A 27500-nucleotide genomic window follows, 5' to 3' on the forward strand; every position below is an offset into this window, starting at 1 on the left:
TGCAGTTTAGGTGAACAGAGGAGAGGTGACAAGAGAGAGGTTAGAAAAACGAGCTTCGTAGAGCAGACGCAGAGAGAGAGACAGTGATGGAGAGAGTTTTTCTTTTGTGGACCGCTCACACACACACTCCCAGCCAGCGTGTAAACACATGAATGCGACGCAGCTCTTAGTGGTGCCAAGCCAGCGATTCCATCATCGCTTGGCAACTGCAGCCGTTGCGCAGTGTTGAGCTCAAGCACACGAAAAACAAGAAGAGCAAAAGATTGGAACAAAATAAACAAACAAACAAACAAACAAACACGACCCACAGTGTGACTAGAATGCCAATGACGGTGTTTTGAAGTTTATGGAAAACCCCTGGACAAGTTCAAAGCTCCTCTGCCCCAGATGAATGTTTGCCCACACACAAACAGCAGCTCTAGTTTTCTCTTTTCACTTGAAATCCAATTCATATATATGCTTTTCGTGGTTAAACATCGAGGCATTGGTTTAACTTCTCCGGGCATTTCAAATTTTTAGAACCATCATTCTTCATTCCAAGAGCGAAGCAGCAGTAATGGGCGAGTAAACTCAGGCCCTGCTCAGCCGTGCTGGAGCCCTCTGGGTCTCCTCTCCTCTTAATCCTCTGAGTCTGAGGGAAGGAAGTGACCCGAGTGGCAACATGGCCGCCGTGGAACAGAGAGCCGTTTTTCCCCCCCTGGCACTCAGTGGGTGCCAGCGAGCGGCCCTGAATGCGGCCCCAGGGGAGGCTGCGCCGGCCTCGGGTGGGAGTAGTGGCCACAGGCCTGGCATGCCTTTGCTCGTCCCTCTCTGCCGTTTGTTTCTGTCGGAGGTTTTTTTTTTTCCGACCCCACCGTCCTCCGGAGAAATGCCTGGCGTGCCTCAAGTCCCACCGGGCTCTGGACATGTCCATGGGCTGCATTGTTGTAGCCTGGGGGGATGGGAGGGGGAGCGGTGGTTTGGGTGGTGGGGAGACCAGAAGAGAGAGATAGATAGAGAGAGATAGAGAGCCAAGAGCTGAAGACCGAGCCAGGGGGGGCCTCAGTAAGGGGCCCCAGCCCACTCTATGCATTCCTGCTCCGCGGGGCTCGATGTGGTCCGGGGTGCCCCTGCCAGCCCTTCTCTGCCACGCCCTGGGTCTGTGGAGCTAGCTGTGCTGCTTTATCTTCTCTGCAACGGCCTGGGTCTGTGGAGCTAGCTGTGCTGCTTTATCTTCTCTGCAACAGCCCTGGGTCTGTGCTGCTTTATCTGGGCAGAATGGCTCGCACTTCTTCCCCTATTCATTTTTTTGTAATCACCTTAAAAACATCCTGTTGTTTTTGCTCTTTTTTTTTTCTTCTTTCTCAGAGCAGTCTATTGTGTTGAATTTGAATGCGTTTTCTATGTGCAGTATGCCTCGGAGTTAAGATAAGGGTTTATACTTCCCTCAAGTTTTCCATTTGAACATCGCACTGCTGTTATTTGTGAGGTGCCTCCCCCTTATTTTCACTTTATTTTAGTACTGGAGGAGCAACCGAGGTGACCTTGACTCTGTGCTCCAATTAAGGATTGGGAAACTTTATTTGTTAGACTGCAGTTGAATTGGCTGTCTTGTGATGGTCAGATGGTAAAGGCCCCATTGGTATTTGTCAGTGGTTATATTTAGGCTAGGTTAAACGCAGTGCAGTGCAGTGCAGTAAAAGTACAGCGTTTGAGAGTGAGTGCCAAGAGGGCTTTCTCTGATCCCTAAACACATCGTGTTCACCGTGATGTTAAGGAAGTCTACAAAAGAATATGTGAATGCAAGTTGGACAGGCTTATATTGAGTTGACCTTTCTGCTTTATATTGAGGCCTAATAGAGGTTTTGATTTGAACCGAGACAAAAACAGGCCACACAGACCTCTCTCCCATGATGTTTGTAGTCAAGAGCATCACTTGCTTCATCATTCATCATTCATCATTCATCAGGTAACCGCCATGTGTCCTTTTAGATAGCGGCTTTAGCAAGGGGAAGGTGGCACAGGCCACTAATGTTTCCTTTTCCATAAAGAGACATCAGATGGCATCAAAGCGCTCTGTCTCCAGCATGCCTCATCTGGGTGCCAGACTTTGAAGGTGATTCAAGCGAGCGACAAAGCAGTTAGACACTCACATCACCCCAATCTCACACTGGCACATGGCACATTCCTGTGTGTGTGTAAGAGAGAGAGAGAGAGAGTGAGAGAGAGTGTGTGTGTGTGTGTGTGTGTGTGTGTGTGTGTGTGTGTGTGTGTGTGTGTGTGTGTGTGTGTGTGTGTGTGTGTGTGTGTGTGTGTGTGTGTGTGTGTGTGTGTGTGTGTGTGTAAACGGCTGCTGGGGAATCTCTGGCAAACAGATGTGGCCTTCCTCTGATCCGCACCTCCCAGCTGCTGAGCCCTCCGTGGCCCCTCTCTCTGTAGCAGGTAATCAATGAGTGGCGCGCTCCTCCGTCACCCAGGGGGAATAATAACCCACTCCCACGTGTGTGAGGTGTCACAGGGGGGAATAATAACCCAGTCCCACGTGTGTGAGGTGACACGCTCCTCCGTCACCCAGGGGGAATAATAACCCACTCCCACGTGTGTGAGGTGTCACAGGGGGGAATAATAACCCAGTCCCACGTGTGTGAGGTGACACGCTCCTCCTTCACCCAGGGGGAATAATAACCCACTCCCACGTGTGTGAGGTGTCACAGGGGGGAATAATAACCCAGTCCCACGTGTGTGAAGGTGACACGCTCCTCCTTCACCCAGGGGGAATAATAACCCACTCCCACGTGTGTGAGGTGTCACAGGGGGGAAGAATAACCCAGTCCCACGTGTGTGAGGTGACACGCTCCTCCTTCACCCAGGGGGAATAATAACCCACTCCCACGTGTGTGAGGTGTCACAGGGGGGAATAATAACCCAGTCCCACGTGTGTGAGGTGACACGCTCCTCCTTCACCCAGGGGGAATAATAACCCACTCCCACGTGTGTGAGGTGTCACAGGGGGGAATAATAACCCAGTCCCACGTGTGTGAGGTGTCACAGGGGGGAATAATAACCCAGTCCCACGTGTGTGAGGTGTCACAGGGGGGAATAATAACCCAGTCCCACGTGTGTGAGGTGTCACAGGGGGGAATAATAACCCAGTCCCACGTGTGTGAGGTGACACGCTCCTCCTTCACCCAGGGGGAATAATAACCCACTCCCACGTGTGTGAGGTGTCACAGGGGGGAAGAATAACCCAGTCCCACGTGTGTGAGGTGACACGCTCCTCCTTCACCCAGGGGGAATAATAACCAGGTGACACAGGCCCGCACACGGAGCTTGTCTTCCGCTTCTGAGAGCCCCGAGTTATTCTCCGAATCGTAGGTCCCGTAATTATACTGGAGGTACTGCTTTTGATGCTAGCGCTATGCACTTTTCATCTCTTTCACACGCTCTCTCTCTCTCTCTCTCTCTCTCTCTCTCTCTCTCTCTCTTTCTCTTTCTCACTCTCCTGTTTCTGGTTCACGACGGGTTTACACTCTTTTATTTATTTTGGTTCCTCTTTCTGAGAAAGAAATATGAGTGGTTTTGTAAACAAACCTAATACCCTGGTGGAACTGGAATGCTTCCATGAACGTACGCTCTCGCTCCCTCTCTCTCCCTCTCTCTTCCTCTCTCTCTCTCTCTCTTCCTCTCGCTTCCTCTCTCTTACTCTCGCTCCCTCTCTCTTCCTCTCTCTCCCTCTCTCCCTCTCTCTCCATCTCTCTATCTTCCTCTCTCTCCCTCTCTCTCTCTCTCTCCATCTCTCTCTCTTCCTCTCTCTTCCTCTCTCTCTCTCTCTTCCTCTCGCTCCCTCTCTCTCCCTCTCTCTCCCTCTCTCTCTCTCTCTCTCTCTCTGCCTGTCCTTGGCCCAACACTGCATGTTAGTGCTATCATTGCTGTGTGGAGTGTGTAGTCACCTGAGCCGAGATCTATTGAACACCTTGGTGTCCCCAAAGGCACTGAATCAGAGCCACTGATTGACTGACCCATGGATTTTGTAATTAGAGGCAATTGAAGGCAATGTCCCTCTGTAGTTCACACACTCATTTAGATGAGACGCACAGAGAGTGGTCCATTTGATGAAGCTATTAGCTGCAATGAGATGCCCCACTAGCCGTGTAGGCCTGAATATAATTGGCTGTCAGACAGTGTTGATGTAATCTTAATGTGTTTTTATGGTCTCCATTTGCTTCCTCCCCTTCTCATATTGCCTTGAGCACTCCTTGGGCTCATATCTCTAGTCCTCTCTGTGTGCTTAAGATGGACTGGGAGTCATGGTGGAGTGCCTTTGGCTTGGCTTTTGATGATTTTCATTTATTTTCATACGGTTGGTGAGAAATGTTATTTTAGGAAGCCTGAGAGAGATTGGGGTCTGTGATGAGGGGACGTGCTTCAGCCCCAGAGCTGGGCCAGAGCTGGGCCAGAGCTGGGCCAGAGCTGGGCCAGAGCTGGGCCGGATCTCATGGTGTGGATGGAGAGCTGAGACTGCTGCAGAGGCCCTCAGTGCCCTCACCTCTCTGCCTTTTCTTCCTCTCTCCGTCTGTCCTCCTGTCTGTCTTCCTCTCCTTCTCTCTCTCTGTTTCTGTTTTTCTCTCCTCTGTCAGTCTGTCCATCCGTCTGTCTGCCTGTCTTCCGCTCCATCTCTCCATCTCTCCCTCCCAGTCATACTCTCACCCACCCATCCCATCCCATCCCTCTCTTCTCTCTTCTCTCTTCTTCCCTCATTCTCATTCCGTTCCGTTCCCCAGGACCACTTCCCCTCTCCACCCCAGCATGTCTCTGCTCAGTACAGGGGAGATTTACAGTGGATTCATCCTGCCATCTGTGCCGCGTGTGGGAGAAGGGTTGATTGTGCCGAGGGATAAGCAATTAAGGGATTTGTGTGCACACATGAATCATCCACTTAACATCTATAGAGGGATTAAAGTTACATTCGTCTGTGCCGAGTTACAGTTAAAACAAACCGCCAATGCCAGTTGCATGGATAGCATGATTTAGCGTGTTTTAATCCACTGGAAAGAACCTGGAGGCCTGACTTTGGGGCTTTAATGTAAGATTGAGTTCTTCATCCCTATTTTGGTCACCATGGTGGGGATGGTGAGCCTGAAGGCTGTGTTCCTATCTGCATTCCTGAGCGATGGTGTGTCAGTTAAAAATATCTTTCTTTTATTTTCTCTGAGTGTTCTACAGTGCACTTTTTATACCCTCTTTAAAGATTTGTTACGGTTACGGGCCTCTTCAGTGTAAGTGGGTGGTCTTAATATTTACATTCACCTCGGTGTCACCCCACTGAAATGCTTTCTCTCCAAAGTGTATTGCAAAGGTGTACATTCAATTTTAAAGAATGCATCAAAACTCCACGTGATTCACTGCAAAGGTCAGCTGTTGCTAAGCTTATATTGGTGTAAATATTTGACTCTTATATTTGATGAAGAGTTACCTTTGTTAAAGTGGCCCCAATCAAGTGTGGTGTGTTGCATGAAGTGTGTCAGAGCCAGAGGCTCCAGGGATTTTCCACCTTTTCAAGACTGAGAGGTGGGGATCACTTTTAGGCTGTCCTCATGGGGTCCTGTGCTGTGAGAGCTCAGCTCCAGGAGCCCAGGAGAATGCCTGAGGTGACCTGTCACAAGCATCGGTGAACGGCAGTAAACTGCACGTCACCTTACATCACCCCAGCGACGTGCTCTGCTCTGCTCTGCTCTGCTCTGCTCTGTTCTCCTTGCACTGTGCACTGAGGGCGGCAGCATGGGGTTCAGGTTTCAAGATGTTTCATCTGAAAAATCATCTGATCCTCTGACACGGGTGATGGATGTGTTTTTCCTTTTTCGTAGCTCCGCAAACCACTCGATTTTTCAGCCGCGACCACACCCGCACGCACGCACAGCGGCCCTGGAAATCAGATAAGTGTCACCGTGCATGGAGTCTCAAATCCATACTTAGAGGAGTTATTTTAGTGACACTGTCCCCATTGTCCGGCAGAAATAACTGTGCGGCCCGGGGACAAAGGGCCACTGTTATGAAAACATTAGCATGCAGATTCTCCGGTGTTTTGCTGCACCATTCCTCCCAGTACAGTATGGCTATTGTCTTACTGGGAGAGAGCTGGGCTGCTTGGCCGCCTAGCGCTTGGGGATACCAAACCCGTTGGCCTCAGTGGAGGCGACCAGCTGAAGCCATATATCTCAAATAACAACTGGGATAGGGAGAGTGGGCCAATGGAAATGACATGTGTTGTATCGTTGGAGTTTTTCACATGGTTGTTGATCATGGTTCTCGAGAAAACATTGTGAATATTTGTAGTAGTCTAGCATGATTATGTCTCTTTCGCTTTTGCCAGAGAATCACTTTCTTGGATAAGGAGTGTTGGACGAAGATCCTCCTAAGTTATTGACAAGTGTCTGCATAGCCAACACAGACTGTTATTTGTACTATTTGAACTAGAAACCATATGAACCGCCAGTGACCAAACAACCAAGTGAATCATCATCATCATCACCATCATGTAAGATCCTCATAAAGTACGGTTAAAGAATCCCATAATCTTTTTCCCTGCTGATGTGTGTGTGTCTTCTTTGCTGCTCTTGGAAGAGGAGGGGGCACAGATTTGACAAACAGTCTTATTGTCCGGTGCCCTCGCTGTGTGTCAGGCCCAGTTCGAGGCCCATAGATAACCCTTGTTGTTGTTTGTGCGCATGTGTAGGGGAGGCAGATGTGAACCAGAACAATGACCACCCCTCCAAGAGGACGACGGCGGTGACTGACTCCACGGGTGCTGAGGGGGCCCAGGAGGTCTGGAGCGACGCCAGCGCAGATGACCCCAACGACGGCACGCCCCGCCCCCACTTGGTCCGCCTCTTCTCGCGAGACGCGCCGGGCCGCGAGGACAACACCTTCAAAGACCGCCCTTCAGAGTCCGATGAGCTACAGACCATCCAGGAGCACAGTGGAGCAGGCACGGAGAGTGGCTCGGAGTGACCCAAACTAAAGGACACAGACTCGTAGCACCACCAGTCCACCCTTCTCGCGCTCTTTTCCCCCTAGCCGACAGCTAACTCTTTTCGTTTCGTTTCGTTTTCGCGAGTTATCTCCATCCACCACTCTACCAACATGAGCTCTGGAACCTCTGGACAGGCTGCCTTCGGTCTCGGCCGGAAAAAGAAGGCCCCCGGCGTCCTGGATTCAATTGGAAAGTTCTTCAGTGGGGACAAGAAGAAGGGCAAGGGCAAGGTGAGGAAAAATGAGGGAGATTATTAAGTAAATGTGGTACGGAAAAAAAAACGTATAATGTGGCAGTTTGTCCAGTTTTATTGTTCGAGTTGAGGGGATTTTTTTATTTCTTTCGTTTTCGCTTATAGGACTGTTGGTACAATGGCACGCAATGCAATGGGTTATCTGTTGTTGACTTTTGTCAGTTGTTTTTTTGTGTGTTGCACGCAAGTGTATGTACAAACCCGTGAGATCACTTTAAATGTATTGTGATGAATGGTACAAATGTACACTTAATGAACATACAAGGGTGTGGGACTAGGGGATATTATTAACGGACTTCTATTTGTAAAATTCGGTTGAATAGTAAATATTACTTGCTGGTGATTTGCGGTACATTACTCCAAAATCTAACATTTAACTAAATACTCAATTTGAACAAATGTTTTTAAATGTGGGAAATATTGGTACTACAATGAGCTCTGTTTCCATAACTGTGTTTATAATGATTCTTGTGTTTAAGGCTCATGGTTGATGGTGCCAGTACTTGGTAAAAATGTTATACTACAGGTTTTCGTTCTCGTCAGAAAATTCTCCTTTAATGATCCTCAGAGATAGCTGATACTTGGGTGCAGTATGGGATATAAGGTTAATCATGCGTTATTTTTTGGTTTGGCTTATGGTATCACCATGTTTTTTAGCATCTCTGAGGACTATACACATAAATATAATATATGGGTGGTAAGCTGCATATATATTCCAACTATTGGATAGCCTTTACATAAGGGTGTGTTGACTGACCTTAAATATTGCCATCTGTGACACACCTATGGATTTTACTCCTCAGAAATAGCTGTACCATGCTGTACAAGTACTCTTAGTTATATTTATATACTGTGCTGGTCTTCTGGGTATTGATTGAAATCAAACTGCGGTACAAAATAGGTGATATCAGCACAGGGAAACCAGTGGATCCACATTGCCTTTTTATGTCTTCAGTCGCGCTAAATATTAATGCTAGTTCCCAAAGTGCACTAATGGATTTGAGAGTTTGTGTCTATGGGACGGAGTTCTGATAGGGTGTGGTTGGGAGCATTTCAAACTCATACTGGCTGGAGGCGACCCTTTTGGTCAGATGTCGTGAGAGCAATGCTAACTAACCTCCCACCCCATGAAATCATCCACATGAAATGATCATGAAATCAACATTGACATTTTCTGAATGAACGTTAAGTTGGGCTTCAAATGGTTTTTAGCAATCTTAACAATATGCAATTTCCCCAGCCTTATCCTGACAGCCCACTAGAGGGTCAACAGGAAAAAAGTTTCCAAGCCTTGAAGCCACTAGCTTCAGCTGTAGTGACAGGAACCCCCTCATGTGTTGTACCATTACGTAGTATTGTCCCTGTCAGATTAGACAGTGAACCGTAGTGTTAAGCCCATACTGTACATGAACAAAGCGACCATCCTGTCAATTACATTACACTCCAGATTAGATCTAGCCTCTTTTATTTCAAAGGAACAAGATGGCATGAGTCAACCAAATTTGTATTGAAGTTAAACACGAGTTTACAGTTTACTCCAAGTAACATATTTGCTATTCCCACCAAATGCCTTTTGATTTCCAGCTGATTGGAAACCTTTTCTACGTGCAGTATTTGATAATGTATGTGTAACTGTAGGGAGTCCACACATGTTCATATGAGGAAATGCCCACTGGTTTTTATAGCTATCTCATTCTCACCTATATTGTCCTTCATAAAGATCAAACTTTTATTTTCTACAGACTTAATCTCAAGGGTTTTTGCCTGGAAGTGTATCCGCTGGCCAAATGGACATGTAGTATTATAAATCCAACTGCTGATGGCTTTTTTATTATTATTATTTTGTTTCTTATGAACATTCCTTTAATATCAACAGGTTGTGTGATGATAGGATGTTGTTGAACTGTAGGCATTATTTGTTTGAGCGTTTCATTTCAGTTCATAGAATACGCACAAGTGCCACATTCATTGCTCGTCAGCCGGTGTCATTTGGGATCGTTTGGCAAATCGGTTTCATTTTCGCTCCGCAGCGTTTTCCGTTGTTTATGTGCTATTTAACTTCTGAATAAGCCATTTGCTTTTAAACATCCCACATAGTCAGAAATGATTTGTGCACAAGACAAGAGATAGTTAACATGTATGTTTTGGTTTGATTTGCCGTTGTGAAAAAATAACTCGTATTTGTCACTGGAACCCCTTTTGTTAGCTCTCCTTTTATCATTTTAACCCGGTTTTGTAACTGACTCCGAGCAGAGCAGAGCAGAACAGAGTCAGTGTAGTCAGTGTGTGTTTACACAGTTAAAGGAATGACCAAATTAAGAGAATCTCAGGGGAGCTCCAGCTGTAGTCCCATGTTGTTTAGTGTTGTTTGGCTGACTCCCAGGGCCTCCTTAACCAAACTGAAAGGAGACGCTAAGTGATGCAAATTCCCAGTATTTTCTTCCCGTCTGCCTCCTACGTAGGTCAGAATAGCTCTGTACCACAGGGAGTTAATTAGTTGAAGAGAGAGGGAGTTTAGAAGCATCAATAACTTAGTCCAACAGTATCCTGAAGGGAAAATAAGATGTAATTATGGCTAATTACTTACATTTCTCAAGTTATTAATATATCAATAGGCAGAAATGGACTCATAACACAAAGTTTGTTTTTATTTTGCCTTCGAAAAGGGATACCATCAATGTCATAAGAATAAATCGATTTGAGGTGATTCTAAAGTTCATTCCATTTGTTAAATCTATAGAAAATATCGGATTCATTCTTAATATTAACCAGTGCATTTCTTTTCCAGTTTCTGAGCCACGTGCTTGTGAAAATCTGAACTCCTTTAACCAGCTTTGTGAAACTTGCCTCAGGGTTCTCGTCTTTAACTCTGTCAGGAAATACGACTTTGTGTGAGCGAATGGTGTTGATCTCAAAGGGAGTGTGTCCCCTTTGTAATGCTTTACAAACAGTACTACAATGCTTGTGATTACCTGTATTAGTAAGCTGTTCCCAACCTGATCCTCTTCTAAGCTTTTGGATATCAGCTTGATTAAACTGTTTAACAACCACAAAACTGTATTGTCCTAATTGTTTTTTTGTCTGTTGCTTCAATTTTTTCTAATAATAGTTTCTAATAACTATGATGTTATGCTTTTGTTTAACTGTTCAGTATTTAACTGCTTACCTTACAGTTGGTATTAACATTACTTACTCAATAAGACTAAGAAGTTGTCCACTCATTAATCTGAACCCTAAACAGCTCATTAATGTGAGCTTCATGGGAAGGCCATATTTGGGCAGTGGAAGTCGATAAACACTGAAGTCATCAACCTGGGACCATCACCACCAGGTCGACGTCACAGAATGGGAATGAGGCTGTTTAATGCTCTCATTAGCCCCTGAGAGTCATGTAAAGTTCACCTGTAAAGATGGATACAGAAGGAGCAGCCACCACTGGGTTGGTGTTAGCTCCCCCAAGAACAGGAGTTCAGGTACTGAACTTTAGCATTCACATTAGCATAACTTTCTTACTGTCACTTAACGATGAAAAAAAGCCTTTAGCTGAAAGACTAAACTTGAAGTGTGACCGATTACACTCTGACTGATGAGTTACACTCTCAGTTCTAGACCTTTCCATGAACCTGCCAATGAGGTTAGAGCCCTGGCTTCTTCTGGGCTGTTTGTCTCAGAAAAACTACCATAAAAGAATTGAGTTGTTGAGCAGTATGTGTGGGCTTGAAGTCTCACATTAACTTTCTTCCTCAGTCTTTATTCCATTCATTCTCTTTCATTCTGTTATTCATTAACACTTGAAAGGGAAACAATTACTTTCAAACAGGTTCTTAGGTCTCTTAGTTGCACTGAAGATCTCTGTTGTCAGGAATATTAAAAAATCTCCCTAATGAAAATGTCTTATCTTACTGTCATTGTTATCGACCCATGACTTATGCTTTCGGGAAATATTCAAAGGGTTCAAAGAGCTGTCAGTAATTGGAATATTTGTCAGCATTTCCCTCCTGACAAGTAAACAACATTTGCTGAGGTGATTCAAAGGTTACACTGAAAGCCACAGCAAAACTTATTTGGAAGATACATTTCTTTCAACAATCCCCAGTTGAGTGGGATATGAATATTAGTTCCTACATTCATTTGAATTTAAAAGGGAAAGAAATTAATGAAATGACTTGCACCAAACACATACAATGCATTTTCTAAAGACAAGGTTTTGATGGCTGCTGTTTAACTCCACCAGCAAACTGTCTTCTTTGAGGTTTACACCAGAGGAGATGGAGGTTCTTGTGCAGGGGGTTTCACAGAAAATGGGGTTGCTTTGAAGGAACTCATTTATCCATAGAACTCCCATGTCTGTGCGGTCCCAAGTCAAGTACCTTGCATGTTGCCAGCCATGTTGCTCATCATTCAAATTAGAGCTAGACTAGAGTAGTGCATTATTATTATTATTATTATTATTATTAGTAGTAGTAGTAGTAGTAGAATAAGGGGGTGGGTGAGTGTGGTTAGTTTTAATTTGTAATACATTTAATGACCTGTTTTTCTGTGTTAAGTACTGTTTTCAGTTTCAAGGTCACTGAAGTCCGGGTGAAATGCAGTCGCGCACACGGCAGCAAGGGAAGCCCAGCAGGTTAAAAGTCTAGTCTCTCTCTAGTCATCTGCACTTCTCTGTCCCACAGTCTGGGAATAGTTTTGTGTTCCTATGGGTGGTATGTTTTAATAGAAAAATGAATGCTTTCTCAAAGTAGTGCACAGATTACAGAGGAGGACATTCTTATGCATCTACTCTCTGCCGCAACCCAAGCAGTTTTCACATTCAAATACGTGTCCTGACTACCTCTGCGCTTTTGTGCATGACAACAGAGGACTCCTGAAGAGAGGTTTCCTGTCTTACACTTCACAGTTTTAGCCGTCGTGCGCCACCAATCGATGGAACATTCCGATGGAACATTCCGATGGAACATTCATTCTCCCAGTTTATTTCAGAGCAGCTCATATTTTTCTGAAGATATATATATAGTATGTTTTTTTTTTTTTTTAAACCATGTCCACAAGAGATTATAGGCTTAAAGGGAAACTTTTAAAGATATGTTTTAGAAATATTTTTAGATCTTTTTGGGTCGAAATTTTTTACTAGGGACTAAAACACCATGAAAATTGGTCCAGTATTGAGTTAGAACGTTAATACAGTGGTATCCTATGGAGCAAGCATACACATCAATGTAAACAGCTTGTTTTGGCCTCTGACAGGCTCGTAAATGTTATTATAAGGGTCTGACAACATGGAAGGGATCCCTACGGAAATACACATGCTTTTTGTTTTCTCCAATAACTGTAGAGAAACTGTAGAAAAGAACTGTCTGTACAGTTAGTGTTTGACCTGTCTCTTCCTCTGGCATAGCACCCCATTCAGTGCCTGTAATCGCCTGGCCTTCCGTGTGGTGCTGGGGTGGGCACTCAGAGGAGAGCGCCTTCCTTTGATAATCCACTACAGGCACTGAGTGGTTTGAGTTTTTGTCCCTAATACAAATGTGGATCCAAAGAGATCTAAAAATAGGGCTTTAAGTTTTGCTTTAAGAGCTTACTGTGAGTAAAATGAAGCCATGGAGGTGTTGACAAGTGATCCCATGTTTCCTTCCCAATTTTAACTCAAATATTGATCGATTTCCCTTTTTTTCCCCCAAGATATATATATATTTTTTTATTTTTAGAAGTGAGAGCATCACAGTGTTGTCCCCTTTCCCGGGGCAGGTTGATGACGGGGTGTGATGGTAATCAAGTCCCCAGGGAAAGGTGTCTAACTGCAGGAGAAACTCAGCATGTGGTTGACCTCTGTTCACACTCTGCTCCTGCTGCCACTGCTGCTTGGTTTTGGAGAGCCACCAGACCCCCTGTATCTAGTCCAAATGAAGAGTCCCTCGCCCACAGTGGAGATGTCTGAATACACACATCCACTACAAGACACTCTGTGAGGCCCTTGTGATAGCCTGAGGATGAAAGGAGCTCACCAGGCGGTGGAACATCGACTACCCCCCCCTCCCCCCTCCCCCCCCCCACCCCCCTCCCCCCATTCCCTTGTCTTTTCACTTGTTTTTGATAGGCATGGGTAGAGACACAGAGAGCGTGGAGGAGACAGAGCCATGTTCAGTAAGGCAGATGACAATGGCCATTTTGTTACCAGAGATGTTCGCTTTGACGTCACTGGGGAGAAAAACAAACTGAACATCAAAGTCAGTTCAGACCTACAAAGGAACCCAATGACGAGTACCGAGTTCTGTTTTGTTATCAGCAGCCCTTCCGGTAACAGCCTATGTGTGTCTGAAGCGACAGACGCCGCCTGATTCACTACAGATGAAGCAGAAACCCTTACCCTTAAAACAGCCTTTTCATTTTGGGGGCATATTTGATAAAAAAAAATAGAGATAAAGATAAAGACCCTGCAGATACTGGATCAACCTTCTGTTAAATGCAGTGTGGTTGCACCTTACACAGCTGTGGTGGTTGTTTTTCACTCGTTACTTATATATATTTTTTTTTTTTTTTTTCATAAAAGCAGACATTATTCCCCAGACATTTATTTTTGCAATGTAACAAGGAGAAGTATTTTATTAAAGTGAGACACTTCTGCTTCCAGTGGTCTCCCTCTTCTTCAGTATTGTGAAGATGGCCTATGGAGAGCCTCCTTTCCATAGACAAAACAAGGACCCTCTCATCTGCACCACGGACAGAGAGGCGCTTTTGAGAGCCCCTCAGTCCAGTTGCCCGCAGGCTTTTTAATGGCCTCTCGAAAGCGAGTGACAACACGGCTGATCAAAACTTTTACCCGTCGTTTATACCTATCCTTCTCACCGCCCTCTCTGTCTCGTAGGTGCTTTTCTCTTTCTTTTCTCTTTCTCTCTTTGTCTGTCTATCTCTCCCTCTGTACACACGTGTCCTCAAGCTCCACTTTCCACATCAGTTTCATTGGGATAGCCGTAGCTCTGACGGATGTCCCTTCTCCCCTGCGCCACCCTATGGCCTCCTATTCACCCGTTCCACCTCTCCATGTCCCATTTGTCAAAAAAGCCAACGACCACTCTCATCGGTCGGTCCCTGAAGATTACGCCCAGAGCTTCTGTAATGGATTCCCCGGTTCCCATTAGGGTGAGTAACACCTGCAGTCAGACCCGGCTAAGCCCGGGTGATGGGCCTCCCCGCCTGGTGCCAATCACGACACCAGGGCCCTCTGGACAGACCCCTGATCAGGCGCGTATGAAGAGCATGGCCACGCATCCTGAATGAGGATATGCGTCCTCCTGGATGTCATTTGCTGTTAGCCTGCACGGAATCGATGTAACGCCACGTCCTGTGACGTCTGTAGCTCTCTCAGTGCAAGAGGTTTCAACTATATCGGAAATTCAAGCCCAAATATCTAAACTCTAAATGGGAAGAAAGCTCCTCAGAGATCATTCTTCTACTGATAGTAATAATATCGACAGCGGAACACATCAAGTGTTTTCCTGAATAAGTAATGAACACATAGTTAAAACCAGATTCGGGGGAATAAAAGATATGCAGCAAGTGAGCATATGCCTGTGAATCTGTAAACTGCTGTCAACTACATCTATTTGAATGTGTAAGAGCAGAGAAAAATGGATCCATAAATCCAGGCCTAATTCAGGGGGAGAGAGAGAGCCCCTGGGTCGGTCACCATGCCCCTGAATGGACTCCATTAGGTAAGAGCTGCTCTAGTTGTTTTTTGTTTTCCCCTCTTCCCCCGCTAATCACCGTTATTCACCTGGAACTACTCCCGGCCTCTTCATCCTGACATTATCACGGTACTGATAAAGGACCCTGGCAGTCATGAAAGAGCGCGCGGCTATTCAAAGCAGAACAAACGACGAGTGCTTCAAAACCTCACAAGTCGGGAAAACAGACTGAAATAGCACGGAAAAATAATGATCATCACTGTGTACTTGGACGTGATGGCTGTAGGTTCCAGCTGTTTTGAAGAGGGTATTTGTGCATTGTGTGTGTGTGTAAGTGTGTGTGTGTGTGTGTGTGTGTGTGTGAGTGTGTGTATGTGTGTGTGTGCGCCTTTGTGTGTGGAGTGAGCTAATACCCGTGAGGAAGAAAAAAGAAAAGGATAACGTGTGAGTTTATGTGTGTGTGTGTGTGTGTGTGTGTGTGTGTGTGTGTGTGTGTGTGTGTGTGTGTGTGTGTGTGTGTGCGCCTGGCTCTGTATGGTGAGAGGATTTGAAGACTTCTTTGACCAACCGTGACTGAATTCACAAACAGCTCCTGTATTCTGAATCGACCAGGTTCATGGTGGTTCTGGTCAGGTGCGAATCTATATACTCCAGTATACAGTTCCGGTCTGTTCCAAATCAACTCTCTCTCTGTGTGAGTGAGTGTAGGAGAGACATGAGGGTTTAAGTGGGGCCACTCCCAGAAAGGCAAGAGTAGTGGGCGACAGTGGTACAGTGGTAGAGAAGTCGTTTAGTAATCAGAAGGTTGCTAGTTCGATTCCCTGTCGAAGCGTCCTTGAGCAAGACACTGAACCCCTAATTGCTCCTGATGTGCAGCGTGCCATCAGTGTAAATGTAAAATGTAAAATGTGTATACATTGTAAGTCGCACATATGTAAGTCGCTTTGGATAAAAGCGTCTGCTAAATGACTAAATGTAAAATGTAAATGTAATTTGGACCTCAATCCTTACAGATGCTCTCCTGCTCGACTCATTTGGTCTGACCCTCTTCAGTTCTTTGAATAATCTCTGCCTGTGTTAAAGATGCAACAGGAAGTGCTACCTTCAAGAAGGTGAAAAGCCACTGTAGGGAAGTGTTTTTTCCACAAGAAATGATTAGCAAACATCACCTCCATAGTTTAACAATCAACTGGCATGGAAAAGCATAGCAATGACCGAAACTGCCCTTTTGCAAGTCATTTACAAGACAGTTGGGACATCTAGAATACTTCTATAATGTCTTCGCAGTATTTGCAAATATTTGATACTCCTGCCCTCTATGTCTTTTCCTCTTGAATGTAATCTTGCCAATTGGATCTTTCATGAGTTTACCCAAGCTCTGTGATTACGAGGACATTTGTTTTTCCCAGGTAATGGTCACCATTCAGTACTCCCCTTGCGATATCTCAACATGGCTTATGGAATGTCATGTGACTGTCCTTCCTGCTTTGGACCCTTCCATAACTAAATTGTGAGATGAAGGAGCAAAGGCTTGACTTTGACTGTAAAGGTTAAAGGTTAAATGTCTGTCCCTGTCTGTCAGGGCTCCTTCCGTGGTCTGTCCTCCTCCCCCCAGCGACCTGCAGCATCTTCTCGTCGCCGTGCCGACGAGAACGCGGTGGCGCACTTCTTCAGAACCATCGTGAGTACAAGTCTCCTCGCCCCATCCCCATCCCCATCCCCATCCCCATCCCCATCCCCAGACCCTCAGTCCTGTCTGTCTCTCATCTCTGTCATTCCACTGATCTCCTGTAGGTGTCAATGTAGAGAGATGTAGAAGTGATATGCCTACAATACATCACTTCACTGATGGTGCAGTCTCATAGAGGGTTCTTTGATCAGGAACAAATATGGGGAAACGTGTCTTCATTGAAATTGCAAGTGCCACAGACAGTGTAGTAGAGCCTCTTCCAAAGAGTTCCCTGTTTGATGAAACACCAATGGAGTTCAATATAAAACAGCCCCCCCCCCTCTTGAACCAGATACTGGCAGGTGACCAGTTTAAAACTGATGAATCATTGTAAACATGTCTGTTCGTGACATTCAAGAGTCGGAGAAACACCACCCTCTTGTCGTGTCTCACATCACAGTCAACGTCACACAACGTCACACGCATCAAGAACACCACAACAACTGAGACAGACTGCGGCGTGAGAGTTAGCAGCATGCCACCATGGTATCGCCTCCAGCGACACTACAGCCAGCACAGACATGTGAAACGTGCAATATGCTGCTCCCATAGATCACCTCATGATTTATATATATCCTGCTGTCTGGTATTCTCACCAAACTATGCTACTCTTTTTGCAGGTGTCTCCTGCCCCACCCAAGTCTAAAGTAAGTCTTCATGAGTTCATTCACATAACCCCTTACCAGCTGGACCTACAGTATGTTACAGTACAGTTATGTGTGCCTGCCCTGCCCTGCCCTGACCTCTTGCAACCTCTTAGCTTTATCCTGAAACAATACTGTATAACTGTCATTTTGCTCTCTTGTTCTTGATGAAGGCTTTTAACTTGCTATGTAGACTCCCACACACTGGTGCCCTCTTGTGTAAGGTGCCACTCTCTCAGCCGTCTGTGTCCTTCTCTGTATTTCTTCCCCACCCCTCTGCCTTTATATCCATCCCCAACCCCAACCCCAACCCCATCTTTCTCTTTCCCCTGTCCAGTGGGGAGGACTCTCTGCCAAATTAGGCCTGGTAGGTGGTCCAAAACAGTGACTTACAGCCATCAGCCACAAACCAAGCAAACTAAGGCTGGGAATGAAGCTTGCTGCCACCATGTAATGATGTTATGGGAGCATCTGTCTTGAGCATCTCGGCCAATAACATGCAAAAACCATCTGTGTCGTGGTTCATCTGTGTTGTGGTTCATCTGTGCTGTGGTCCGTCTGTGCTGCGGTCCGTCTGTGCTGCGGTCCATGTTTTCCATGCTGCTTCCAGTTGTTGCCTGCCTCTCATTCGGTCCCCCTGTCTCCTTGTTCATCTTTTTGTTCCTCTTGCCCTGTTGGTTTCTTTTAAACAATTTAGTTTAGTTTAGTGGTGCCATTTAGTTTTTTTTTCAATGTAGGGGTGGAAAAGGCACTCATCCACTTAAGGTACCTAAGAATCTGGCATCTGAGAGACCTTTACTTTCTCTAGCTATGAGTTTTGCAGATTTGCTTCCAGTCCTATTTATCAAATTATTTTTACAGTTAATAGGCTGATACCCAACTAAAGTTATTTAGAACAGGGTACAGACAGGGAATGAGTTTTAGCGACCCGGTGGCTTTTCAGATTGGGCTAAGAGAGTGAGGGGGGCCCAGTTAGGGCAAGTTTCTTCCCCAGGCTTTGCTTATCACTGGTCTCTCTCCATCAACACAGGGTGACCAGAAGAAAGCTCGTGCTGGGGACGGCCAGGGGACCTTGACCAAGATCTTCAAAATGGTAAATGAGTGTGGCTTCTCCACCAATTCCAGTTGGTTTGGATTCAGTTCAATTCAATTCAATTCAATTCAATTCAATTCAATTCAATTCAATTCAATTCAATTCAATTCAATTCAATTCAATTCAATTCAATTCAATTCAGTTCCATTTTTAATTCATTTCAGTCAATTGAATTTCAGTTGTTTCTTTGTCAATTTGTTTAAATTTGGCTCATTTCTTGCCACTGCGATTTTTGTGTGTGTTTGGGACAAAAACTCAAAATCCTCTAAATTATAAATGGTCCTTCTTTTCCCTTTCTGACACTAAGTGATGATATCAAGCTTATCATCACCAGCACTCAGGAGTCAGTTACATGTGAAAAGCTTTGTCAATTTTGACATTGAATTTCTTCCGGAAAATTCTTGTTCCTGCCTGAATGACTAAGATTGAAACAATGGGTGTGGTCTAGTATGGAACGCTTATGAATTGATCATCAATTTTCAAAGAGAGAGAGAGAGAGAGAGATAGAGGTTAGTCCCTTTTATCCAAAGAGAGCATGAATCCAGAGCATGAATCCAATGAGCCCAATTAATCCAAGAGTCTATGAATCCAAAAGAGGCGGTAGCTTTAGAGTCTGGAGTCTATCGACGTCAGCCGGGCGGCAGCAGCTTTTGTTATGCACCAGCTATTTCCACCAGCCTGTAATGGTGGTTGAGTCTGCTTCAGAGAAACCTTCATTATATCCATTCACAGAGCTTTGCTAACAGCGTGATGCTACTTATAGTCACCCAAGGAGGTGAGCTTCCTCGTGCTTGTCCGCATGCAGTTCATGCCTCTGCATACCCAGGTCACACTGCATGCTTTTAGCCAGGAGAAAAGCGCTAAAGTGCACCAGCAGGACATGACACTGCTATGGCATCATGAATGAATGGATTCGTGTTTGTGTGTGAAGGTTTGAGGTAGGTAAAAAAAACTAAAACACTCCTACACACTCACATGCACACACAGCCATTTGAGTTCCTTATAGGTCAAGAACAGTGCGGCCTAATGCGTGCAAAAATACAAACGTGGAGGAGGTGACGGATTATACTCCCTGCCAAACCGGCATACTGCCATCCAGAATTACAAGCAGAGTCTGCCTCAAATGTTCCTCCCCGCCACAAACCGGCAAACGTTCCGTCCTGTTTGTTTTCGGTGGCAGACTCCCAAAAGAGTTTCCTTTATCTGTTTTCTTTTGAGACCAAAACAAACAACCTTGGCTTAAATCCAGCCGTCCATGTAACAGAAATGTCCCCAAACCATGGATGGTTACTACGCTTGGTACACGGGAATAGTTTCTGTCCCCCTGTGTAGCTTCTCTTTCCCCGTTCAACTCTATGCATCCCTTCCCATATACATATCGTCCATAGTTTCCTCTCAAATTCCTCCCTTTCTCAGAGTGCAACGGTTGCCACATTCCCTGATTAAATAACTGTTCTAAGGTCTGTTAACTTCCAGTTACCTCTTGCGTAACTTCCAGTTACCTCTTGCGTCACACCAGTGTTGCCAAGTGCGCTAATCTCTTGGACAAGCTCTGGCTGTCTCTCGGGCTGTGATTTTCATTATCCAATCAGTCGGCGCTCGTGATATACCCAATTCAATTACGCTTACTCCATTATTCAAAACTCTCTGCACTGAATACTCCTGAATCAGATTTAATCTCCATCTAAAATAATTCTAAATTCCTATATGTACGATGGTAAGAATGTAAAGCTCAAGGCAACTTAACTTGCCTTCTGTTTATATAGACTTCTGGCAAGGAAGCCATTTTAAGTATTTCACTGCACTGTGTATTTGTCTATCATTCGAAATGGAACAGTGCAAAGAGAGCTAATCTGCTTCACGGCCAGTTTTTGGTGTAGCCTTTTGTCTGTATTTATTTTGTTTTCCGTCATCTACACTACCAGCGTTGCATTTTAATTAGTTTTTTCTCCCTCTGTGTATCGATTGTGATGTTGAGCTCAGAGCACCAACAGGAATAGCTTAAAGCAAAGCTGCTTTCTCTTAGTCCTTTTGTGTGCGCAAGATATTTAAAGGGCTTGTATAGTATGGATTATCTTAATTCCAATCATTCCTCTCAGGGATTGCTCTCCATTTGTATAATCATGTTTTGTTGCCGTCTTCTTACAAACCCATCCTTTCCTCTCCGTAGATGTAAGATCTATTCATGGAAAAAAAAAGCTTATGGTGCTCGCTTCCAATGTGAGATAAATTTAGTTCAAAACAAACAAACTTCGGCTGGGAAACTCGGCAGCCAAGCGGCTAAGCGCAGGCTTTTCAAGAGACACTAATTGTCTCTAAGATTCACCAGGGATATGCATATGCAGAAAATGTTCTCTAGTAGCAAAACAAAATGCACAAATGACATTCAACTATTTTAGGAGCATGCCCCTGCACACAAATAAACAATTATACACACAATCATGCATAATTACACCTTTGAATGGACTGAGCTGACAAATTAAACATACAATATATCTGGCCGTCCTTGTTTGTGTTCAGCTGTAAACAATACATTTCCCCTTTCTAAAACTCAAGAACACAATGGTGTTGAGTGACATTGAATGTCCCCTTATGAGTGTGACACTATTGCTCTTCTTAAGTTTAATATATTCATTTATGAGTGTGGTTGTTCAATCACACAGCATTGCACAGGCACCACACACGACAGTAGAGCTTGCTCAGCACAGGTTCTATCATAGTTTCCTGTGCTCTGCTTTTATTCCCATGTCTGATCCGTGAGTTTACTGTTAGTGACACTCTACTGATGAGCAATGTTCTTGTGGAAATGCAGTTCTAGTTCTCCCCGGGCAGTATAGTGACAGTAGAGGAGGGGGGGGGAGTGTTAGTCTGACCTGGCATCTTCTTTGTTTGTGTTTGACTTTCTTTTTTTTTTTTTCTCCCTCTCCTGCTTTTTCAGAGCGGTAGCCGGTCCGCATCGCCAGCCAAGCGCTGAGGCTCCTGACGCCGAACAACAGAGAAAAAGGAAAGGAAGTTTTAAAAAGAGGGGGAAAGAAGGAGGAGAAGAAGAACAACAACAAACAAAAGAAACCTCGATCTCCCCTTCAGTGGCCTGGCACCCCCTCTGGTCCTGCACGTCTAATGCACTAACCTCACCACATGGGCCTCCCCGAGGGCAGGTGGCAACACCCCATCCCCCTCCTAAAACGTCTGGCTACCCCTCTATGGAGCCTTCCATTTGTCGAGCTCCATTCGTTTTCCCCAAACAGTCGAGTTGCTCCCGCGTCTGCCCAGTCGAGCACGCCCCTCGTTTATCTCTGCCCACAGGTGTTTCTCCTTTGTCTGCATGTCTTAAATGGAATAACACTCTAACACATATCTGCACACCGGGCTGGACGGAGGCAGGTTCAAGATAACCGTCTTACCACAGACCTTCAGTGTGCCTTCGGTCCAGTTCTGGTTGAGCTCTGTATGCCGTCCGTGTCTCGTTATATCCGTCTTTTGTCTTTCCCCAAGGGGCATCTCTTGCACGTGACTCTGTATAATCAAAGCAAAGCTTACATAATATTATGTCGGAAGCAGTAGATAAGCAATTACAGCTTAGGTGAAGCAGTACTTGTTGTTTCATGTTGGTTATTCATGTACTGTACAGCATGTTGTGCCCCATCTATCAACAACATTATGTCTGGTCTTGTGTGCTGTCGTCCTCGTGTGTTTCCCATTGAAAGCCTGTGACTGGGCATGAATTGTAATGGTGTCCTTTTGAAGCTATTTACACAGTAACTTCCCAAAAAAAAAAAAAAAAAACGAATTCTATCTTTGTTGCAGTATTGATTGATGACTCTTAACAATAAATGGGCATGGCCATCCTTTCCTAATGACTTTCTTCTGTTTGATTGAATTAAACACAAAACAAAAAAAAGAGTGTCATTAAAACACTACTGAAGATGTGGACTCTAATGGAGGTTCTTCTTCTTCTGAATTGCACTGTGTTTGCCTGCTGGTCTCCAGCACCGCCTGATCTGAGTCCAGGAGTCCCAGGGCACAGGAGGTCACATCCCTGTGTCGGCGTGGACACTTGTAGATTGGACTGTCCCCTCTTGTCATGTCCTATGTCCTTTAGATCTTTGTCTTCATGTGAGTCTACACCTAAATCTTTGTCTTTAGTCATCTGTTGATATCACATCTAAACACTGCAAAAGAAAAGAATTAAAACACATTAACATGTAATGGACTTGTTGTCCATGCACACATCTAGAGGTAGAACTAAAATAACCATGCCCAGGGCATAACTCACTTGTGAATGTCTAAAACCAAAACTGAGCACAAAAAGAAGATGGAGAGGATCCAGAGAAGAGGTTCAAGAGCGAGTGAGGGAGAATTCATTAAAAACTCATCCCATGTGTTCCCCTCCGTGTGTTTAAAGCACCGCTTCAGCCTCCTCCAAGAGTGCAGAGAAATCAACTCTGAGCTTCAGTGTGCGCATATGTGTGATTCTGCATGTAAATTAGGTGTGCGTATGAGTATGTTTTGTTACTACCTGGGCCCTACAAACGAATGTCTATTAAAACCACTGAGGCCTTCCTTATAACGTGTACCTGTCATGAAGTCATGTACGACTGGTCTCTTAACTTGATACAAATAAAGTTTTAAAAAAAGAAAAACAAACTTTCAAATAATCTAAAATAGATTTGGTCTCCAGCTTTTTTCTCCATCATTCACCATCATCCACCTGCTAAAACAAAACAAGGGGTAAAATGCTTCAATAATAATGTGATGCTTTTACAATGAGTAAACACACTACATGACACAGCTGACACTGGTTGAAATGGGAACTAAAAATGTGCTATAAATGTGGACAGAAAACACAGTTTGTAGAAAAAATGACTAAATTTATTCTTAAATATTTTAAGCAATACAAAATACATTCCTGCGACAAACTTTGTACAGCTTGGTTTATGTACACTGGTATAGCAACTAAATTGGGAGACATAAACAGCTTCCAGATCAAAGCGACCTGCACAGCAGTTTCAGCATCTATTGGCAAAGTAAAAAAAAGAAACATTTCCTCATGGAAATCTCCAAAAAGAAAATCTATCATACACTATTTACATTGTAAAAAAAAAAAATGTAGGACAAATCCACGCAGTACAAAATGGCTGAACTCAAGCTGAGCTTCGATAAATGGCAAGTCCACTTTTCTGTGGAGGCAGCAGGAAGTGGGCGCTTGACGTGCGCACACGCTGTGCCTGTCAGCGGCTGCTGTTTGGATTCACAACTGCAAAATCTGCAGGCAGAGACAACCATCCCCAAAAAAAAACACCCGCCCTTGTTTATGGCAAATCAAACTCAGTAACTAAGGGAGAGCAAAACAAAACAAAAACAAACAAAGAAAAAGGACCCACAGTCAAGCCCCACAGCTAGGACAAATAATTGAATAAGTTAGCAGTATTACCTAGTATGATCCCTCTGATAGATGTGTTCAACAAACTACTTAAACCACAGTTCCTGGTGTATTTAATCAAAGGTTAAAGACAGAAAAAGAAGTGAAAAGAAAGAATAGCTTGCCTTTTTAAAACAAAAGTGTGTGTACAGACATTAGCATAAAAGTTATGAGGCAGACATGGAAGCTCCAGGGGATCAACTGTTTTGCATTGAAGGTATACTTTTCAGATTAACACTCCAGCCAACTGGGAAAGAATCCACTGACTTTCACAAACTTTTTTCCCTTCAATGTTGAGGATGTGTTGTTTTTTTCTCTATGAAATCCAGAAGGTTGGGATGTTAGACGTTTGTTAGCGTTTGAGGGCATATGTAGATTAGGGTAACCCTGGGGTCTTCTTTCCAGACATCGTGCTGGTAGGTATACTAGCCGCCACCCACGGACAGTGTGTTAGACCCCACACGGAAAACACTCTCCCCACAACCATCAGTCTGAATTCACCTTCACTTGGTCTAAGGGTTGTTCTAAATGCTCTAATGAAAAAGGCTAATGAGAAAAGAGAGATCAATTTCCTGATGGCTGGAGGAAGGTTTCACCATGACCACTTTCACTGACCCCTTTGGCTCAGGACGGGGAAAAGTAAAAGTAAAGACTCTGTGTCTGCATTAAATATGTGACACCACACTCAGGAGGTTATCTGAGGTATGGCAGCGGGTAGAAGCTTCTGGTACGGGCCGCGAGTTGCTCAAGGGTTGAATCAGTGTCACACATGATTAAATGGCTTATCTGCTGCCGGGCATTCTGTTAAAGTGCTACATTTTCTTTTGCTTAGCTGCACTAACTGTCAACAGCTGTTCGATAAAAGTGTAAGTGTGTGTGTGTGTGTGTGTGTGTGTGTGTGTGACCTTCCACTGACCGTTTTCGGACCAAAAGCCATTCCACAGGGTTTCATGTTTCACAGGGTAAATAAATAACCTCTAATGAAAAATCGGACAGGGTCCATAACTAATAACGAGGGCCAAAGAGAAAACAGGAGAAGGAACCAAGATGAAAAAAGTCAGTGAGTGCCGACGGCAGGTGTGTGAGTTGATTGGCTCGCGAGGGCCACGGGGAGTAGAGGTTAGCAGCACCATGGGGTGGAGGTAGAGAGAGGGTGGAGGGGCTATGGGAAGACACCGGGGATGGTGCACTGCCAGTCGGGGGCAGACTCCTGCACCACCTCCTCAAGGTCCAACTCCGCCACCTCTTCCTCCTCCTCCTCCTCGTCATCGTCATCTTCCTCCTGCTGCTCGTCGCCGGTGGTTACCTCCACACACACCTCCGACTGGTGCTGCTGCTGCTGCTGCTGACGCTGCTGTGGGGCTCCCTGCTGCTGGCCCTGCTGCTGGGAACGACCTGAGAGAGAGAGAGAGAGAGAGAGAGAGAGAGAGAGAGAGAGACAATAAAACACTCATTTTTTGAACCAGCATTCAAACCTTTACGTTACTTCCCCCTTAAAACACAAAACACAACAGCCAACACAGATAACCTTTACACAGAGAGAGAGAGAGAGAGAGAGAGACAATAAAACACAAACATTTTTTAAACAGTATTCAAACCTTTACGTTACTTCACCCTTAAAACACAAAACACAACAGCCAATACAGACAACCTTTACAGAGAGAGAGAGAGAGAGAGAGAGCAAGAGAGAGAGAGTAAACAAAAGATAAGCACCTTTCAAAGGAGTAAGCTTGTTTTGTTACTAAGTCACTAAGTTAATTAAAAAAAGATGTCTTGTGTTTATGTTCGATAAGCCCAGCATCCCGGGAGGGCGAGACGGAGCGCTGTGGGAGGCCTGGACCTGCGCTGACCTCACTTGCTCTGCCCGCCTTACCTGGCAGCAGGCCCATGCATTTATGAGCGCATGGAATGGATTGGAGAGGGTGGGCCTGAGGACGCTGAGCACGAGGCCTGCATAGAAAACACTCCGCTGATTACATGAACTGGAGTGCTCTCCTCTCCTCTCCTCTCCTCTCCTCTCCTCTCCTCTCCTCTCCTCTCGCTCTCCTCTCGCTCACTCTTTTCTCCAGCAAGGTTACGCACACATGCCTAATCTACTTTTACTGCATAATGTCTCATGCGTAATACCCCTCTTCGCATCTACTTCATTCTCTGCGCTCCACGCCAACTCTCTCTGTTTGCATGTGGCCCTTATCATTCTCCACCCCGCACTCTTCCTCCATGTTCCTCTGGGGGAGAGAAAGACTGTGACGAATGGCCTGAAGCGATAAAGAGAATCCTGAATCGCAATGTTCAACCCTCATACAAAAACACCTGGTGGTGACAATGATAACGACGTGCCTCTCAGCCAACGCAGAACTTCTTGATACTGCTGCAACCTGCTTTAAGGGAAACTTAATTCAACTTTTTTTAGACCTTTTTGGGTGCAAACATTTACTAAAGACAATTAACAATCGAAATCAGTCCAGTATTGAGTTAGGTACTCTACTCTGTAGGGATTCTTTCCATGTAGTAACACTTTAAGTTACACATAAAAGTTACGATCGGTGGCAGAAAAAAAGTTTGCTTTGATGCAGATGCATCATAGAATTACATTGTATAGCCATTTTGCCGTTGCCGTTTATAGCGTATAACGCAATACTGGGTCGATTTCAGAACAGAAGTTTCCCTTTAACTTGGTATGCAAGGCACATTTCACTGCTTATCTATGCCTGGCAGGGGAGTTGTCCAAAGCAGGCAGCTAGCTGGTGGAGGCTGCCTTTAGAACACGCCGTGAGGGACAGACACACGTCTCACTGCCGTCAGCACAAAGCCATCATGACCAGTCATAAAATAACCAGGGCCTAAGCAGAAGGGCTGACTGCAAATAAAAAATGAGCCACTTCTTAGGGAAGATGGGTAGCCAAAGTGTGGGAGGGAAAGATAGTGAGTAGATTAGAGGTGCAGGTCCCATGTGTGTGTGTGTGTGTGTGTGTGTGTGTGTGTGTGTGTGTGTTTAAGTGAGTGTGTGTGGTGGTGCTCCTTAAGGTGAGTGAGAGTGCCAGGTTCACTTACACGGCACCTTGGATTTGTGCCATGGCCTCCGGGCACCACAATTATGGGCAATGCAGAATGCAACACTGGCACAACTGGGGCTGGAAGACTGGCAGTTTGGGCTGTTCAGTGCTGTCTGAATGTGTGTGTGTGTGTGTGTGTGTGTGTGTGTGTGTGTGTGTGTGTGTGTGTGTCTGGAGTGATTCTTATTGAAGGTGTAGGCTGAGTGAGTAAGTGAGGGATAGAGAGCGACAAAGAGAAAATTGAGAGAAAGAGGAAACTAAATTGGTTCAGTGTTTGAAAAAGTACCCATTGCAAAGACGGATTAAGTGAGATCAAGTGACAAGAGTTTCAAAGCAACCCGACTGAGGCCTTAAAGGTCAGCAAAGGCCAATCAGCAGAACTACCGCAGGGAGACGCACAAAGTTACAAATCAAGCAAGAGAAGACAGACAAAAAAAAAAAAAGGAAATGAACCCAAAACATGGATGTGCATGAACCCAAAACATGGATGTGCATGAACCCAAAACATGGATGTGCATGAACCCAAAACATGGATGTGCATGAACCCAAAACATGGATGTGCATGAACCCAAAACATGGATGTCCATGAACCCAAAACATGGATGTGCATGA

The 27500-nt window shown here is 45.0% G+C and overlaps 3 protein-coding genes across 7 annotated transcripts in view; 2 read left to right on the plus strand and 1 right to left on the minus strand.

The window, feature by feature from the left end:
* Positions 1–6998, plus strand: part of LOC105893984 (myelin basic protein) — a 39997-nt gene extending 32999 nt beyond the window's left edge. For both annotated transcript variants that reach the window (XM_031576588.2, XM_012820457.3), the window contains one exon: positions 6713–6998. In XM_031576588.2, coding sequence (XP_031432448.1) covers positions 6713–6987 — 275 coding nt within the window. In that variant the 3' untranslated portion in view covers positions 6988–6998. The remainder of the gene's footprint in view (positions 1–6712) is intronic.
* LOC105893983 (myelin basic protein-like) lies at positions 6981–21407 on the plus strand. 4 transcript variants are annotated; one of them, XM_031576589.2, is made up of 6 exons: positions 6981–7239; positions 16527–16625; positions 17294–17320; positions 17655–17684; positions 18348–18410; positions 21349–21407. In XM_031576589.2, exons 1-6 carry the CDS (start codon positions 7120–7122, stop codon positions 21382–21384), a joined length of 375 nt encoding a protein of 124 aa, XP_031432449.1. In that variant the 5' UTR covers positions 6981–7119; the 3' UTR covers positions 21385–21407. The 4 variants fall into 4 exon arrangements, with proteins under 4 accessions (XP_031432449.1, XP_031432450.1, XP_031432451.1 ...); XM_031576590.2 differs by having other exon boundaries at positions 16560–16625; XM_031576591.2 differs by lacking the exon at positions 18348–18410.
* Positions 21408–22682: 1275 nt separating this feature from the next.
* LOC105893968 (zinc finger protein 236) overlaps positions 22683–27500 on the minus strand; it is a 56147-nt gene continuing 51329 nt past the window's right edge. Inside the window, 2 exon segments of the mRNA XM_031576952.2 lie at positions 22683–22708; positions 25183–25227. Of these exon segments, the coding sequence (XP_031432812.2) occupies positions 22683–22708; positions 25183–25227 (71 nt within the window).

The sequence above is a fragment of the Clupea harengus genome, chromosome 11 (assembly GCF_900700415.2).
Source record: "Clupea harengus chromosome 11, Ch_v2.0.2, whole genome shotgun sequence".
In the NCBI taxonomy this organism is placed as follows: Eukaryota; Metazoa; Chordata; class Actinopteri; order Clupeiformes; family Clupeidae; genus Clupea; species Clupea harengus.